This window comes from Scatophagus argus, chromosome 7, assembly GCF_020382885.2.
Source record: "Scatophagus argus isolate fScaArg1 chromosome 7, fScaArg1.pri, whole genome shotgun sequence".
Lineage (NCBI taxonomy): Eukaryota > Metazoa > Chordata > Actinopteri > Scatophagidae > Scatophagus > Scatophagus argus.
The window spans coordinates 14690299-14707956 of record NC_058499.1 but is presented as its reverse complement, the minus strand read 5'-3'; the positions used below and the strand labels follow the sequence as shown (position 1 = coordinate 14707956).

Below are 17658 nucleotides of genomic sequence, written 5' to 3'. Positions count from 1 at the left end.
CATTAACTTTTCAATATGTCTTTTAAGCGACTTCAAAGTCCTGGGTCTACAGATGACATTTGGATCGACTGCTGCCACAGCAGTTCAAAATGTCTTCTGCTCCATCAGTTCATCTCAGATATCTCTAAAACCTCCTGTCGGTCTGAGCTGTACTTTCAGTATGATGTGAACATAGACTGCATATCAAATGCTTACAGTAGCAGTTACTAATAATATTAACAATGCCTTTTTATCTCAAGTGTCCCAGCATGTTATCACAATGAAGCAACACACACAATACCAGGACAGCGAAATCAAAGCAGCTAAATGTAATTTGGGCATCTTCAATTTTATTATTTAAACCTGTGCTTTTCCTACTGTGACATGTTCAAATGTCTTGAGTGAAAAGGCCTGTTTAATAATTTAACCATAAGTCGGCAGTGCACCTGACCAATTACAGCTAAAACTCAATGCACTTACTGCAAATTAATTTGGACGAAAGCGTCTGCTGTGATACCAGAAAATAACCAAGGATGAAGTGCAAATGAAGCTAACAGACCCTGAAACAGGACCGACAAAGTCCATTTTACCATTTTAGACTGATAAATGTTGAGTGTTGAGCTGTGCCTGTTCATGCGAACTGTGATAAACCTTGTTAGTTTGTTTTTTTTAACAGTATTTAATATGGCCTTGTAAACTCTGCAGGAGTTAGCACACATCTTTTAGTAAAGGATGTACATTCAAACTGTGACAGAGGGAGAGGTACGTACTGAGGCCATCACATAGGAAGCCGTCAGGTTTTTAACTGCTTTACAGAAATGCTCGAATAGTGAAATACATGCTTCAATGGGGACTTCACAGAGAGGTACAGTATGGTTCAGTGACGCAGAGTGCATGCTAGTGCAGGATGGATCACTTCATACCATCAGTACATGCCTAGTTTGTGTCACATAATATATAACTGTATTAGCACATATCTGTGTGTGTTCTCTCCCTAAAAAGGTCAACTGCAGAACAACATTTAGTGTAGAAAATATAAACATTTTGGATCACAATGGCACATTATGTGCACCTTATTGCTCAGCTCCATTTCTCACCTGGCAGTATCTCACCTGGACTAGCTTATATAAAATAATATTAATAAAAAATCTCATTTATAATTTCGTTAATTTAATTCCTGCAGCTTAAAGATGCACAAGAAGGCAGTAACGTGAATGCCAAAACGACGTGACAGCTCGATGCCCAACTGTGTGGACTAATGCATTTAAAATCTTCCTTTTAAACTAAGATCCAGTGGCATCACAGAATGACACATGGTTAGGTCTCACTGTGGCACGACAAAAGGATGCACTGATAAGACTATTTCCAGATCCAACTGTGGTGCTCCTTTTTGCCACCGTGTGTAAAATAATGTGTTAAAATCTGTGTACAGCCTGCATCCTGCTATGACTAAAATGTAAATTAGAAGAACAGCTAAGAAACAGTGACTTTTATAATGACACTGACAAGGAAACTGTAACTGTGTTTAACGTGGATCGGTTGTGTCTGACTGATATACAATCCACTTGTAAAGTTCTGATACCCTGATACCAATCCAGTGGATCAGATTAGTGCATATATTACATTTCATAACTATGTATAGCAGAGTTCTCAGATTCAGTCCCTCCTGTAGTGGAAAACACTGTGCCCCAGCTCCACCAGTGCCCCACCCAAAAGCACCCACAGAGGGACACACACCACACTGACCCACATGTCGATGAGCCTCTCCAGGCGCGAGCACAGTGTCAGACAGAAGGCCAGCTTCAGCAGCAGGGCTGTCAGGTACCACAACCTCCTCTTCAGGCTCTGCTCACCATCCCTGGGGTCAAAGTCCGGCTTACAGCGCCCCGCCATCTTCACGATCAGCATGAGGATGAGGATAGTGTCAAAGGTCCAAACAGGGAGGAAGATGAGAAACCAGTTCCAGTGGATCTTGGAGTCCAGCTTGAGGACCAGCATGATAAGGAAGATCAGTGCAAAGATCCAGGAGAGGAGCACTCGTTGGGCCAGGGACATCTTCATCTACGTAGGACTGGCACGGAGCCAGTATCACCCACACCCACAGAGACTGAGGATCACAGCCAAGGTGACACACACGCACAATGGTCTAAAAACAAACCAAAACACAACATCTCACTTTCATATCACTGTAGTGGCGGAAAGTAAGAGTTAACCATATCCATGCATCAAAACTCATACCACCGGCGTTCAGGCTTTCAAAAAGGTGCTGAGAAATCATTTTGCTGCCACTTTGCTGCTACACTCATTGCAGTCCTGAAGCAACTGCCTGTTGGCCAACATTAGCTAAAGCTAACTTGTAAATCCCAAACAAAAACATTATCCAAAGAAGAATGTCTTACCAAGATGACCTGGAGAGTCAACCTGTTTGAAACACCAACTCTTCACCAACAAGTCAATTTCGACACTTTTAAATAGAAGAACTAGTTTTCACAGCAAAGCACCACGACCACAACGGTAAGTGCAGTGTAGTTAGCTTTTAGCTAGTTCGTGTTGGTGCTTCCGTCAGCAGTAACTGCAAGGCTTCCGGTCAGTTTTTACAAAATAAAAGTACGTTTTAATCAAGGGTGGTGTTTTATTTTTATGGATATCTACATGGCTTCCGGCAACAATTTTCAAAACAAAAGCATGAGATTATGGGCTGATGTATTTTATTTTGATAGATAACTGTAGGGCTGTTGCTGCAACTGGGGATCTCATGCCCTCTACAGTTTGTTCGGATTTTTTTTATCAAGCTGGTGGGGATATGACAAAAGAAAAAACTTAACTCAGTGTCCATTTGCTCGATTTCTTCCCCATGACCATGGAACAAAGTCCATTTTCCATTTTCAAAGGCCACGATGTGTGGAAAGCTTTTGTGCACAACTAAAATTATTGCCAGGGTCAAGAATGAACATAAAGTATGAAAAATCATTCAATCAATCATAATTAGTCATCTGTGTAGCTATTGATAAATATTCTATTTATGATAAATCAATTATTTTGACATAGAAGGTGATAACATGTTTTTTTAAATACTATTCAAATTTATTTAATTTTTACTGGGCTAGTATAACAAATTAATACAAAGTACAACTCTGTAGACATCATAGATTGTCAAAAAAAGTAAAGTACAAAACGCGTGAGGTAAAACATCATTTGAAAAAGATTCAGTTAAAAAGCCCTTATTAAAATCTCAATTCATTTAAAGGTGAAAGCTCACTTTACACTATTTAGCTGTCCTAAAAACCAACAAATGCACTTTTATTTACAAGGTAGTGGCGGTGCAAAATACAGTGTGTGGGACGACATTCAGCCAAAATATCCATGTCTTTGACAAATGTAAACAATAAACATCGTCATAGTCCTCAAACTCCTGCTGTACAGAGCTCATACAGAAAAGCAAATGCTGTCACACTGGTGTTTGCTAAAAGAGAATTTTGCATTACAAGTCCATAACCACCGCTGGCAATAAAAACAATTCAACAGTCCACATTTTCATAAGATGTCGTACAAAAGTGAGAGCAGAAGATCTCATTACTGTGTTACTGCCGGGAGGGAGACAACAACATGTAAACATAAAATAGAAAACAAAACAAACCCATGAGAAATATGTTGGGTCTCTCTCATTTTTCCATGTAAATGGTTGGTTTTGAAAGCCATCTGTTTCTGTGTGAAAACCTCAAAACTTAAATTTTGTTAATTTTTGTGATTTTAACTTTGTAGTCTCATGAAGTTCCAAAACGAACGATGTGTTAGTCTCTTAATTAAACCTACTGAATGATCCCCTTAAAGAGCTGGGAACTGCAGTTTTTAGCATTAGTTACTTAAACGGGTAAATAGTGCATTTGTTTGATACTACTTTCAACTGCAGATGAATACACATTCGTAGCTTGACAGGTATTTACGGCAGCAGGTTGGTGTATGTGGGATTGACTCAAACTAAACTAGAGTGCAAACCATCATCCAAAGGTTCATTCAAACCAAGAAACATGTCAGTGCAACTTTGTGGCTCACTGATGTGTCCCCCCCCCTCTTTTTTTGACAAAAGATGAGGTCTGCAGCACAGTTGAGTAAGATGTACCAGTTTAGCTAGTAAACTGTAACACTTGTTACTAGGATCAATTCATTGCTGATTTTGGTGTGTGGTTTTCATGGGATTTATTGTCAATACAAAATATAGAATATCAGTTGACATTATCTGACTTGTTTGAGGACAGACAGCTTGGATAAAAGTCACTACTACATTGTCCACAAGCTGAAAACCTTGCAAAACATCTGAGTCTTTTAGTAACAGTCCCTCTAGGATTTCCTTTGTATTTTGTTGGATAAAGGTGTGAGATTGTCACTCACCAGTGAAAGCACTTGGACTCGTCATGGAAACTCTCGTACTACGGTGAGAAAGGAAGATGGTACCCTTTTAATGAAATGTAGGTTTCTTTAATCTTTCTCACAGATTATTACCGTACACACTGGGGCGGGCGCTATGGTCCTAGAGTCAACCATAGCTACACAGTGCTCTGCCTGCTCTCGCGACTGTACCCCATGGCCTCTGAGGAGTGAGGTGGGAAATCAATAAATATCCCATCTGAGTCCGAGTCTGCAGACTCTAGCACTTGTCCGATGATGGTTTCAGGGCTGGATGATTCACTGGGCGGCGTGGAGGATGCACCTTTACTGAGATCAGTCATTGTTGTTGTGGCCTCAGTGCCGTGGAGAGCTCCTGAGGAATGAAGGGGAAGGATGGAGGGAGAAAGGGGCAAGTCCATGGCACTCGCTCCTGCCTGTACAATACCTGTGAATGAGGGGGTACTGGATTATTATAGATTATTACATTATGATTTTTGTTTTGTCATGATAACTTAATATAACTTAAACTTAATTTGTGTCATACCATTGAACTGAGAGCCCACACACAGCCTGTTGGAGGAGGGGCCAGACAGTTCAGGTCCTGAGGCCAGGCCAGCATAGGCCAGTCCTTGTTCCTCGAGGCATGATATAATCTCACAGGCCGAGTGGCGCCGAATTCCTCCACTGCCAACAGAGCTGGCATCTGGGTCATACTCAGCCACCGGAGTCAGCAGCAGAGGGATATTGTAGCTTTTCGAACGTACCACAGGGTTTTTGGACGGTTGATCTGCAGACTTGGGCCACGGCAAACACTTCTCTGAAACGCAAGGTAAATGATTAATTTATGTTCCTTGTCGGACACATGCTATTATTACTCTGGGTTTTGGATGATGCCCACACAGTCTCACCCAGAACAGAGCAATGGGCCTCGGCACCATCTCCAGAGTAAAGCCCGTGCGTGCCCAGGTACGGAGAGACAACCTTTTGAACCAGAGACTCGAGCTTCAGGTAATCCTCATTCACACCACGCGACTCATGGACCCCCTAAAGGCAGACGGAGACCAGCATCAAAGTGTGAATTTAAGGCTCCAGTAACTACCATAGATTGTTTCTGATGGTCTGAAATAAAGCTGTCCCTCCAGCCTCAAGCAATCAAGACCATAAGAAAAATTATAAATAAGTCATTTATAAAATAAAAGTATCAAACATTTTCTTCATGCAGTTTCTCAAATATGAGGATTTGGTACATTTCTCAGCCTGACATTAGTGTAAACTGACCAATTTTGTTTTTTATGACTGTATTTCAGGCACTAAGCAGTAATAAAGCTAAGAAGATACATCCATCCATCCATTTTCTATACCGCTTATCCATCAGGGTCGCGGGGGAGCTGGAGCCTATCCCAGCTGACTACGGGCGAGAGGCGGGTTACACCCTGGACTGGTCGCCAGTCAATCACAGGGCTAACACACAAAGACAGACAACTGCACACTCTCACACTCACACCTAGGGGCAATGTAAAGTAGCCAATTAACCTAATGGTTTTGTGGGAGGAAGCCGGAGCACCCGGAGAAAACCCACGCAGGCACAGGGAGAACATGCATACTCCACATAGAAGGGCCCAGACCGGGATTCGAACCTGGAACCCTTTGCTATGAGGCGACAGTGCTAACCACTGCACCACCGTGCCGCCCTAAGAAGATACAATAAAACAATAATAGGGATGGGAATAAACAATAAAATCCCATAAATACAATCTGAAACTTGATTATGAGAAATTTATGGAGGTCATTTGTAACTAAAATTTTAAAAAGAAAACCCACCAGGTGAGTTGATAATGATTGATGATTCATTAGATGCAGACCTGCCATTCATGTCAATCAATTAAGCTAGTTTGTAAAACAATACAAAAGTGCTCACAAAATAGGTCAGATTTATTTTATTCAATTGGGCACTTTGATATGCGAGAAAAAAGTAAATAAATTAGAATTTCTATATTAGTTTTGTGTGTATTTTTTGCTGTTTCAGTCTAATGTGTTTTCATGTTTAGATACAAAACATGAGCTGTACTGAAGATAAAAACAATCGGCAGGTGTTGATCATCTGTGATGGTGCTTTACCCTTCTGTGCTTGGAAGCAGTCGAAAATTAGCATGAGCCAAGTTCAAAAACAAACAGTGACTCTGTGCCTGCAGGCCTACCTGTAGAATAAGCAGCATCTGTGTGACAGAGGGGGGCACACGGGCTCGGGGTCGAGACAAGGCGTCCTCTAACTTTACACTCAGGACTATGGTGTTCCTGAAGTGAAGCAGAGCTAGCTGTCTGACAGAGGGCTCTTTACCCTGCACACAGCGAGGACACAGAAAACAGCAGCGCTGAGCAACAATGACCACCGTTTGGGAAAGGCTTGGCAGTTATGTTCATTGGTCCTTTGGGGAGCAAAGACAAAAACCAGCTGACTCTGAAGATGCTTGTGTACCTGAACCGGATGGAAGATGGCCTGCAGCATCGAGAGAACATCACAGAAGAAGAAATCCCAGGTCTCTGCCAGAGAGTCAAGTAACTTCTGACCTGCATCAATCACACAGCCAAAACAGAGATGTGATTAAATTTTAACTTCCCATAGACCACAACAAAAGACCACTTATCCAACCCCGGTCATACCTTCGTAGAACCTTATTTTGTCCCGGAGGATGACCATGCCTTTTGTGAGCAACTGGTTCTGTGAAATACAGTGAAAAGATGCCATTAGGTATAAACATGGGAGACGTCACAACTCAACAGCAGAGTGACAACCATAGTAAAAAGTCTTCTGCTGCAATATATGAGAATAAGTCTTATATCTGAGTGGTTTTCATGAATCTGAACGATCTGCCTGTGTTACCTGAAGGTATTCAGTGAAGAAGGACCCCAGCTCCGTCTTCAAAAGATGTCTGAGGAAACAGATGATCGTAAGATGGATAGTATCCAACCATTATTAGCTATATTCGAATTTCTGTGTGTTTACAACATGCATTCAGTTTCATGTGACTGTGCAATTACACAAAATAAAACCACAGTATGTAAACCGATCTGCCAGTGCCCTGTTCATCCTGTATTATAATTGAGAGCTTCCTGTGTAGTTGAAGAAATGTGTTGTCAGCCTCCTTGTGGCTTTTCTGTACATGGAAACATGTTTACTGGGCTATAATGGAGGCTGATGTGATAGAAGTGATGGGTCTGGTTGAGAAAGATAATGAGATATCTGGCACAGCCACATGACTCCCCAGGCGAACATACAATATATTACACACACAAACAAACTCATTCACAGGGAGACGTTCAGTCAGCAAACATAAGACAGACAGTATTACTAATTATAGCACAAAAGGACATCGACAGTCTAAAATAAGGATGTTTTCTCTCTGCTGTGTGAGTGTTTGTGGCTGTCGAAACTTACCGGACACCCTCATTGAGGACGTAGAGCTCGTTATCTGCCAAACCCTTCTTCTGGAAGACTGCTATGACGGCGTTGTGGATGCTGCAACAAAACACGCACACACATACAAACACAAACTGGTCCAGATTATCGTGGTTAAAATGCATTGTAACCACTACATTTTCTGCACAGTATTTGGTGTACCTGTTCCATGTGGCGTTGGCTCCTGCCCTCTTCTGCTTCTCCCCTCTGTCCTCGGGTGAACTTTTTTCGCTCTTTCCCAGCTCACTGAGGCTGGGGGAGCTCATCAACTTCAGCCGGTGCAGAGTCCTCATGAGGAAGATATGGAGGAAGTGGAGAGAAAACAGAGTACGCACTAAGTACTGGACAGGAGAGAAAGAAGGTCAGGCTACGGGATGACGGAGACACAGAGAAGAAACACGAGGAGAGAGCTGGAGGGGAGAAGGGAACACAAGCAGCGTGAGTCTGACAGATAGAGTACGCAGAGGGGAAAAAAGCACGATGACAATACAAAGAGCAGCCGGTGACAGAGGAGGAGGAGGAGAGAAGTAGGACAGAATGATGCGTGGTGAGAGAGGGGCAGCACGTTAAGAGCAGGATGGGTGGAGCCAAGCCTGGAGGTGGGCCACCGCGTTGCCCCAGGTCTCATATGAGGAGAAAACAATAGCACATGCACTGATGGGGGCATACTCTTCCTCCTTCTGTGCCTGTCATTCAGCACAATACAACCATTGATGCAAACAAATATTTATGCAGAGCACAAATGCCAGAGGAACTGCAGGGAATGCAGGCCGAAGCAGTAGGGACTTTGTTGTCCTTGTCACTGTACGGCGAGGAGGTGGACGAGGAAGTCGTTCAGCTCACTGACAACAACAGGGATAGGAAGCAGTGACACAATGTGGGACAATAAAGAAGGTTTTCCTGCTCTCCCATTTTCAGCACAGCTGTCGCAAGAGAACAAAAGTAAAAAAGGCGGACAGATACAGGATCTCTGAAGCTCACTGCAATGTTGATATTTAGTTTAAACATCCAGTTTCTTATTTTTCACATCCTTTATATTGCTTCGCGGTTGAAAAAAATATGTTTTTTCTACCCAGTTTGACCGTTTCACATATATGTTGTGTATCAGCTTGTTGGACTGTTCACAACAGCTGACTGCCCTGAATGAGATATTCAAAACCAGGATTCCATGTTTTTCTGACTAACAACAAACTGAATATTATCCTGTGTGTCTTGTTTTTGGGACAAATTTCCCAATATTCAACCTGACATGTTTGGCATTTTTGGAAATTGTTCGGAACTGAACAACTTCTTGCCGCAGCATGAGAGCACTGGTTATTAAGGGGTTAATGGAATTGTTTGAAATTCAGGAAAATCCTCTCACTGACTTTCTCTGCCAAGAGTTAGATGACGAGATTGTTACACTAACTGTGAAACTTCAACCAGTACTTGATTAACTTAGCTTAGCATAAAGACTGGAAATGGGTTGGAAATTGTGATTTTGAGATTTTATTACCTTCACACGGAGCCAGGCTAACTTTTCCCCCCCGATTCCAGTCTTAATGCTAAGCTAAGCCAACTGGTTTAAGTTAAGTTTAAAACTCACTTAAACAGATCTTACCGCAACACATCAGCTGATATTAACCAAGTTTACAGGTAACATGAAGAAAATGCTCTGATTTTGACGCCTATTTTCAAAACTTTTTTTTACATTTTTTTAAATGTAAAAAAATACCAGCTATACACTCTGCAGTTGAAAAATAACTTTCTTTTGTTTTTTAGTTTCTAAACTACCTCAAACATATCTGATACCATACTGATACCATATATTTACAATAAGCTATAATAATATTGTCTCCGTCAATTTGTCGGTCCAACTCCACACATGATTCTCACGTCCACGATTTTAAACAAATAATTCCTTTCACAGAAAAAGTGAAAACGCCCTGAACTGCAATGAGTGTAAAACATAAAAATATAAAATAAGAACAAAATGATGAGTGAGAACCCACAAAGTCCAGAAACTCTCTGCTGACAGCACAGCAGTAAACAACAGACCCCACATCCACACACAACACAGACATCAGTAACATGTAAACAACATGTAAAGCAAGAGTGCAAACTGATGAGATGTACACACACACAAGGAAATGAGCCAATCAAGCATCCCACCAGGGGATCACTGTAAGGTCAATGTGAGAGCTGCAAGCAAAGCTCAGCCGCTTAATGAAATCTTCTGGAGGGGGAGATGGTGGTGGGATTCTTTTTTTATGAAGGCTAATTAATATTTCATGCACTTTGCAGGATGCTCTGTGTTGTGAAATGTTAATTCCAGGAACTGAGCCTCACCTCCTGATTGGATGCTCGCTGCTGCTGTCCATGTCCGGGCTCGGGGGAGGAGCCGAGAAGGTGCTGAAGTTGAGTGACAGGGGTCGGGAGGAGGGTCGGGAGGCGTGCCTCCGCCGGAGTCCATCGAGCATCTGAGCATGAGAGGGGAGATGATGGAGAAATGGTGATTAAGCTGTGACATGAAGCCAAAACCTATGATCAGAGGCGCGTAACAGGTACACAAGTGGTCACAAGAAGATCATACAGCAGCTGTGTGTGTGAGACGTCAGCGAAAAATGTCTGAGGCCCTGACACACTCACGACACTTCTCTAATTCTACTCTGACACAATGAATGACACGGGGAACATGGAAGCACCACAACATACGGACAAGACAAATTAAAGTCAAACTTACGGTGGCGGGGGCACAGCAGAAAATCGCTCCACACATTTGTGACCTCCTCTATGGAGGTAAATCAGCTGACTGCTTTCTGTTTTTCTGTTATTTCAACACGTAGGAAGAGTGTTTTGCAATCACAGCTCAACCTACGCCCAACCTCACCACCAGTCACACACGCATTACATCAGAGAAGATAGAGGAGATGCGTGTGTGAGCATGTACAGTATGACTGTGTGTGTGTGTGTGTGTGTGTGTGTGTGATTTTTTCCCGTAAAAGCCACGGAGCCATTATCCTCTCTCCTGGAGTGTGACATTACAGTAGTGTATTTGGGTGTCTCCCCATAGAAACACACTGTACATAGTAAAGCACCATCCCCTGGTCAGAGGGGGGAACAACAGTCTGGGCTGTCAGTCCTCAGACAAAGACACAACGCAAACCTCCTCCACTGCCACCCTGCAAGCGACTGATAAAAATCCGTGACTGTTGCGTGTTTTCAGGTGGGGGGTGGGGGGGCTGGCCTGCGGTTTCATTAGAGTAGGATCACATCTCAGTCAGAGGCACAGAGGCAGGCTACAGTCTGTCTGCCCGACATGCCATGCCACGCCAGTCTGGGCATTTCTGCTTTTGTTAACCCCCTCCCTCCTTGTCGTTTTATGGGGGCGACCACAGTCCGATCGATCACACTTTTCATTTCTGTTAGTCTCCATTGCATGTCTGGCCAATTCACACCCCGCTGTGCTGTCCTTGCCATGTTTATTCGACAGCAGACAGCCCGTCAATCGACTAGACAGGCAATCAACAGTCCATCCTACAGGGAGGAATGTACAGCCAGTCGTGCGTACGTGGAGGTTTTTCTATTTTTTTCTACCTGTGTGGAAGAGAAAATGAGGCAAGGTGCCACTGTAAACAACGTGACTGTCTCCTAAACACACACAGGCTGGCGCAGATGCATCACAAAGTCCACCTATGGGTACAAACTGTATCATAATGGCCACAAAGTTGCCGTATGTCATGCGCCTCTGCCCGCCCACTGTAGCCTGTACTCATTGTACCTTACTTACCCTGTCGTGCTGTTCCCGATGCGATGAAACGATAATGTGGTGCTGATGAGCTTACTGTCCGGGCTCATCAGCGGCTGGCTCCTCTGACGGTCCCTCCGGTCTGGGCACCCACACGGGTATCAGGGCGCAGGCGGATGAAAGGGGTCCGACCTGCGGTGCGGTGGCGGAGGACTCATTCATGAAGCATGCACCGCCGCTCGCTCGCTCTCTCGCTCCCTCTCTGGCTCGCCCCCGCTTTGTTTTGACGAGATGCAAAGCGAACCTGGCCGCGGCCACGAGCCGCACGTGCACGCGCCTTGTGGTTTCCAGCTTGTAGGTAAAAGAGGGGAATCACAGGGATGCGAGAGAAGAACAACACAAGCATGAGGTTAGTTTCTTCACGCACTGGTCACGCACGAAACGGTTCGCTTTATTCATCATGCATTACAACGTAGACTTTAAGAGACACGTTGACGTACAAAGCCTGAACCCCCACACAAATAAACACAGAGCTATAGGCTACTGTGTTTGCACTATTGCACAAGAGTCCAGCACAGGTGTGCACACGCTGTTGCTGAAGACAGGCCTGCATGTGCCACGTTGCTTCGGCCTCCTGTGTGCGTGGCTTTCACGCACAGAGTGGGAGGTGGTAAACGCATAGTATCCAGCTCTGACCCCAATCTATGCCGTTTAACACAGCGGGTGTGTTGCCATCTGTCAGCAGGCGCAGGCTTTTTGCAGATAATCCCTTATTTCCATGGGTCCTGATGTAAATAAGTGCGTCTCGTGACTTCACTGGTGTAAAAATCACGCAATAAGAGCTGAGGCTACATTTGAGTTGCCTCCCTGATATCTGAGAATTACTCGCCTTTTTTAATATCATTTTGCCAGGTGCACAAATATCCGAACACCAAATTATGACAACATGTAGTGAAAATGAATCTGTTCAAAAGAGCAAGAGAAATATGAACACTGTACAGCACCAATAGACAAAAAGAGAACAATTCAGACTCATTCTGTAAGTATTTTTAACTGCACAATTTTGTGAAGTGAAAAAAACAAACAGATTTTAACTAAATTAACAGCTGAGAGTGTTACGAATCCACAGACAGTCCCAAGTAAGAGCAGAGGAGAAAAATGCGTCAGTTATCTTCATTTCATCTTCCGAGGCCATAAAGGTGATGTTCACTTACTGTCTCGTAAATTCTCTTTTCTGGCCCTGTGAGACGGCTGCACATGAATCACTACCCTGGACACCTGGGACATCCCTATGTGACCTGATGTGTGTGGTAATCATTTCTGGTATTCATTTTAATGTCGTATGAAAAATACTGGGGAAAACATGCCAGCATTTATTTATTTAATGGATTCAGTGCTACAGGAGACAAATTAAGTGCAGCCGTTTTCACTGATTCAGGTAAATTGTTGTTAATGTATATTGTATCTTTTCATTAACGGTAATTTGTTGAGGACCCTGAAGTAAACCCTCGGCGGTTAAGCAGGCGGGAGGTGAGCTAACTGTCCTTCTGCTAACCTGCTAACATCGGGCGAAAGTGGCAGAATGAATGAAGGGGCAAAACTGACATGTACTTTATCTGAGCCCTCTTCGTTTTATTTTTACTCAATAAATACACATCCCGAACACGTCTGCCACTTTGTCCCACACTGACCTCCTAGCATTAGCAAGGCAGCCCAACGTTTCTATAAAATAACAGCAACAACTGGGATTGTTGTGAACTAAAGCTTGTGAGAAGTGCTTCATTTCTCGAAGAAGGACTGGATAATTCCCCTAACCGTATCGGGTGAAATTAAAACAGACCGACTGTACAACGCAAACACTGTCTATGCTTAACTCGTGTTGTTGATAAAGAATGAAATTCCTCATGAGAAACTGAACACAAAATAATCCCGACATTTCAGTTACATTACAGCTTTAGTTTCCAACGGGACCGGAAGGCAGCATAAACTCCTCCTCCGGGTTGTCCGAGCGGGAAGTTCAGATGTTCGTCGCTTCGTTTAGCTAAAATGTAGCAAATGTTCCTCCGACTACCTCAGTTAGCACAGAAGTCACTTTTGAGGAAATTTAACAGGTGCGTTTGGATCTATATGAACGGGCTTACAAACTTACACCGGCTTACAGTCATAGACAATGTAATATTAGCCGGCTAACTTAAGCCAGCATCAGTTGTAGGGTTGACCTGCAGATAAATGCAACATACCTTCAACGTTAGCATCAATTCGCAGTCACTTGTGGGTTCACTCAGCTTTTAATAAAATAACTTTTACCAGCATGAGTGTTTAAATGTCCTTTTGGTAGGTTAGTCAGACGAGCTAACCGCACTGACTGTTTACATGTATGTTTATTTTAGTGACTTAAACAAGCTATAGCCGAGCTCTGCAGTCATGTCCGGTAACGCCGAGGAGAGGAGCGGCTCTGCACCCGTGAGCTTCGGACAGGTGGGAGGATAACTTGGATAACCTGAAATGAGGCTCAGGTGTGCAGAGTGAATTAACTAGCAGCACATCTGCAGCGGTCTCACGTCGCCTTCCTGTCACGTAACAGATGTTGAAATTATGAAGGAAATCCTTGTCATTGTGTTTTCCCTATCAAGGTGGACACCCTACACATAACTGTGAGCGACAGGGAGAGAGAGGTGTTTTCAGTGTTTAATGCAGGGATTGACTTCTGCCATCCACGGTCCAAAAATGACAAGTGATAAACAAGAGTAATTTCAACCCTTATCATCTAGTCTCATTTAATTTTCTTTATTTAGCTTTAAGGTTGGAAAAACCATCTGATTCAGCATTGTCTGGCAGCATCACTGAATCTATGTAATGTTTATACTGAGTGAAATATTTAAACTCAGGATTTGATGTTTTTTACAGCTGTAACTTTCTAACACACATCACCGTGTGAGAGTTTCTCCAGATTCACCCTGACATACACATTTGATATTCTCGGAAACGTAATTTAAAATAAGGTTTTGTGGATTCGAGTCGTGTGTGACTGCTCTGGTACTGAAGCAACATGCTGTTTTACAGCGTGGTGTGACAAGACTGGGTGATTGTTATTCAATCACGGATCAATCAGGATTTCCTAAAAAACATCCATCCCTTTGTTATATCGTGGTTCATGTGTGTGTGTGTGTTTTCCCCCCTCACTGGACTGTGTTGTCAGTATACCTACACAGCTGAGGAGTACCAGGCGGTGCACAACGCTCTGCGACAGAAGCTGGGACCGGAGTACATCAGTACCAGAGTGGCCGGAGGAGGACAGAGGGCAAGTCTTTGTTTATCCCTCTGCCTTTGTTTACAGCTGTGACGCCGATTTGTATGAACTGCAGAAATGTTGCAAGCAAAGTCACATGTGTCTTTGAGCGGGGTGACAGTGAATTTATAACGGCAGTATTGCACAAATGCACAAATTTTAATCGCTGTAATACAATTTTTTTTTTTTTTTTAATTTTCTTACTTTTCCTTAAGTGGAAACAGTAAGTTTTTGTTGCAGTAAGGAGGAAATTTTACCCAAAATTGCACATTTTTCAGTTCAACAAATCAGACAAAACCCCACTCGCAGCCCCCCATGCTCTCTCTCTTTCCCTTTCTCTCCTTCTCTCTTTCATGTCAGCTCTTGAATGGACTCTTGCAGGTGTGCTATGTTGAAGGGCATCGCGTAATCAGCCTGGCTAATGAGATGTTTGGATACAACGGATGGTCTCACTCCATCTCTCAGCAGAATGTCGGTACGACTCATAGAGCTTCCTATTGCCAGATGATCCTGTTAAAGACAAGTCATCACTACACAGTTAGACTAACAAAACACTTCTATTTTGCAGACTTTGTCGACCTCATCAATGGGAGGTTTTATGTTGGAGTTAGTGCGTTTGTCAAAGTGCAGCTGAAGGTTGGATAAATAACCACATTCATATGACTCTACTGATTTTAACTTAAACAGTATTTTCACATGATGGATAATCTGATCAAGATTAATTTGTCCGATGTCCATGTGAATTTGTGTGTGACATGCGCTTTTCCTCCAGGACGGGTCGTTTCACGAGGATGTCGGCTATGGAGTCAGTGAAGGACTGAAGTCTAAAGCTCTGTCACTGGAAAAAGCACGAAAGGAAGCTGTCACTGATGGCATGAAGAGAGCACTAAAGTACTAAGATTTGCATTTTTATATCTGACCAGTCTGAAATATGAAGACAAAATAATTTAGAACATATACATTTTCTAAAATATGTTTTGTTTTAAGATCATTCAAAGTCTTTTGCTGATATTTGATTTATCTGTGTTGTGTCTTGTTGAGATGCTTTGGCAATGCTCTTGGAAACTGCATCTTGGATAAAGAATACCTCTTAGCCATTAACAAGATCTCCAAACAGGTCAGATATATTGTATGTACTTTTAGCTTTTGTAATTTTTTATTCAGACACTCTTTGGATGATGAATCTTGTCACTTCTCTTCTGCACAAAGCCTCCTCCTCCTCTAGACTTGGCCCAGACTAAGCGCTCTGATGGTGAACCTTCGGTAGAGAAGGCCCGGTACACCAGTCTGGTCCGGGAGGAAAAGCTTGCGTCTTCGGTTGGTCCTGGCAGGAAGCCGCTGGAGCCCAGAGTCCTCAACCAGAACCACGACTGTTCAGAAGTTTATACTCCCCCTGCTGCTCCCGACAGGCAGAGTGAGAATGTGAGCTCTAGGTAAACAACCATGGGTCTTTTTCCTGTTTTTAATCTCACAGAGACTCACTCTTCTCTTGTGCGTCAACACTCTGTTTCCTTTGTCTCTTCCTCTAAGACCTCTCATGGACTCTGTGGATGTTGTCAGCTCTGAAGGGCACACAGACCCCAAGCAGCTGAGAAAGCTCCGGCAGCAGCAGCTTCAACAGAAGTTCAGGGAAGAGATGGAAGCCAAGAGGCTGCAGCAGAAACAGGATCACACCAAGTCTGAGGACACCGAAGTTGCGATTGGACAAGGTTCCGGTGGAGGTAAAGGCTTCATGTGTTAAAATGGGAAAACCATGACATATAAATTGTCTCGCGAGCCATGTTTGGCCTCCAGGTTTGAGACCAGTGGCTTACAGAGTTGGTCTTTAATGTTAACTTTTGGGAGTATAAATGTATTTTTCCTCTGGCATATCCATTCCTCTAGGTCACGAAGGTGAACCTGCGTTCAGTGACGGCACCTTGACTGGACTCGGAAAGCCCAGCGGCAGGGATGAGTGTTTGGCAGGTGCTGTAGGTCACCACCAGAGGGCTCAACACACTCAGACTGTGCAGTGAAGAAACCTGCTTCCATTCACCAGCCTAACTCAGATCATCTGGTTTTTATGTCCCTGCAGATGATCCCGAGTTCTGGGATTTAATTCTGGATGGGACTGAGGAGCTGGACGTCCCCGTAGGTGGCCCGCCGTCCAGAGGGCACAGGCCCAGCACGCCTGGGAATCACCAAATGCAGACACGCAGTAAGACCCCTCAGAGAGCCCCGGGCAGACCTCCTGACGGGGCCTCGTCGTACAGCAGAGGACAGGACTGGGCTCAGTCCAGACCTCAACATCAGAACCAGCACCAGGCGAGACCAGGTGAGGTTTTAGGAAAAGTCGCCGATCTGTTAATGTGTTGTTTCCTGAATTTTGAACTTTGTCTAATTTTTCAACCTTACAGGTGAAGCCCTCAGTCCCTACAGGCAGGGACAATACATGAAGAAACGCAGACTGGACACCTGAGATTTTATCTCACTGTTCCACGGCTTCCTCCACGTTTACGATCCAGATATTTTATTTTTATACTTGTCTCATTGCATACATGTAATTTTGTTCGTTTTGCAATGAATTGCTGCTATGTCTGATATTTGGAGAAATGGTACCTGGTTTTGTACAAAATAAATAAGTCAGCTGAATTTTATTGATATATGTATATACAGTATTTATTTGTATCCAGCAGAACTGTATAGAACTTATGGACGTATTTTTTGAAAAACTTTCTTACTTATTGTCAGATGTTTAACAGAGGTGTTAAGGATTTGAAATGAAAAGTTCTCAGAGCCTTGAAATAAAATCTTAATGTGCACTGAAGAACGGGGTGGCAG

The 17658-nt window shown here is 43.4% G+C and overlaps 3 protein-coding genes across 9 annotated transcripts; 1 reads left to right on the top strand and 2 right to left on the bottom strand.

The window, feature by feature from the left end:
- Positions 1-309: 309 nt before the first annotated feature.
- On the bottom strand, positions 310-2571 carry tmem60 (transmembrane protein 60). The gene is made up of 2 exons (XM_046394591.1): positions 2379-2571; positions 310-2125 (listed from the first exon to the last, which is right to left on the bottom strand). The coding sequence occupies exon 2, from the start codon at positions 2038-2040 to the stop codon at positions 1636-1638; it is 405 nt and encodes a 134-aa protein (XP_046250547.1). The 5' UTR covers positions 2041-2125; positions 2379-2571; the 3' UTR covers positions 310-1635.
- Positions 2572-3041: 470 nt separating this feature from the next.
- Positions 3042-13928, bottom strand: prr5a (proline rich 5a (renal)). 3 transcript variants are annotated; one of them, XM_046394569.1, is made up of 12 exons: positions 13790-13928; positions 11592-11900; positions 10151-10281; positions 7985-8110; positions 7802-7882; positions 7247-7295; positions 7027-7084; positions 6842-6933; positions 6564-6704; positions 5274-5409; positions 4910-5182; positions 3042-4810 (listed from the first exon to the last, which is right to left on the bottom strand). In XM_046394569.1, the coding sequence occupies exons 3-12, from the start codon at positions 10279-10281 to the stop codon at positions 4524-4526; spliced, it is 1374 nt and encodes a 457-aa protein (XP_046250525.1). In that variant the 5' UTR covers positions 11592-11900; positions 13790-13928; the 3' UTR covers positions 3042-4523. The 3 variants fall into 3 exon arrangements, with proteins under 3 accessions (XP_046250525.1, XP_046250524.1, XP_046250523.1); XM_046394568.1 differs by lacking the exon at positions 11592-11900; XM_046394567.1 differs by lacking the exons at positions 11592-11900; positions 13790-13928 and adding an exon at positions 10545-10642.
- rad52 (RAD52 homolog, DNA repair protein) lies at positions 11938-17480 on the top strand. Of its 5 annotated transcripts, none has more exons than XM_046394573.1 (12): positions 11938-11958; positions 13940-14027; positions 14749-14850; positions 15220-15313; positions 15407-15474; positions 15611-15729; positions 15880-15955; positions 16048-16271; positions 16369-16559; positions 16723-16803; positions 16913-17152; positions 17235-17480. In XM_046394573.1, the coding sequence occupies exons 2-12, from the start codon at positions 13974-13976 to the stop codon at positions 17294-17296; spliced, it is 1311 nt and encodes a 436-aa protein (XP_046250529.1). In that variant the 5' UTR covers positions 11938-11958; positions 13940-13973; the 3' UTR covers positions 17297-17480. The 5 variants fall into 5 exon arrangements, with proteins under 5 accessions (XP_046250529.1, XP_046250532.1, XP_046250528.1 ...); XM_046394572.1 differs by lacking the exon at positions 11938-11958 and adding an exon at positions 13501-13660; XM_046394576.1 differs by lacking the exon at positions 13940-14027 and having other exon boundaries at positions 11939-11958.
- Positions 17481-17658: the final 178 nt, after the last annotated feature.

What these genes read in the sequence shown, in the direction of transcription:
- tmem60 (XM_046394591.1), bottom strand. Translation starts at nt 2,040, where the DNA reads ATGAAGATGTCCCTGGCCCAACGAGTGCTCCTCTCCTGGATCTTTGCA.
- prr5a (XM_046394567.1), bottom strand. Translation starts at nt 10,580, where the DNA reads ATGTGTGGAGCGATTTTCTGCTGTGCCCCCGCCACC. An exon ending in AGCGAGCATCCAATCAGGAG is followed by an intron (nt 8,111 to 10,150) that starts GTGAGGCTCAGT and finishes CTTCCTCATGAG; the next exon opens with GACTCTGCACCGGCTGAAGT. An exon ending in GCCAACGCCACATGGAACAG is followed by an intron (nt 7,883 to 7,984) that starts GTACACCAAATA and finishes GTTTTGTTGCAG; the next exon opens with CATCCACAACGCCGTCATAG.
- rad52 (XM_046394573.1), top strand. Translation starts at nt 13,974, where the DNA reads ATGTCCGGTAACGCCGAGGAGAGGAGCGGCTCTGCACCCGTGAGCTTC. An exon ending in CAGGGATGAGTGTTTGGCAG is followed by an intron (nt 16,804 to 16,912) that starts GTGCTGTAGGTC and finishes ATGTCCCTGCAG; the next exon opens with ATGATCCCGAGTTCTGGGAT. An exon ending in CCAGCACCAGGCGAGACCAG is followed by an intron (nt 17,153 to 17,234) that starts GTGAGGTTTTAG and finishes TCAACCTTACAG; the next exon opens with GTGAAGCCCTCAGTCCCTAC.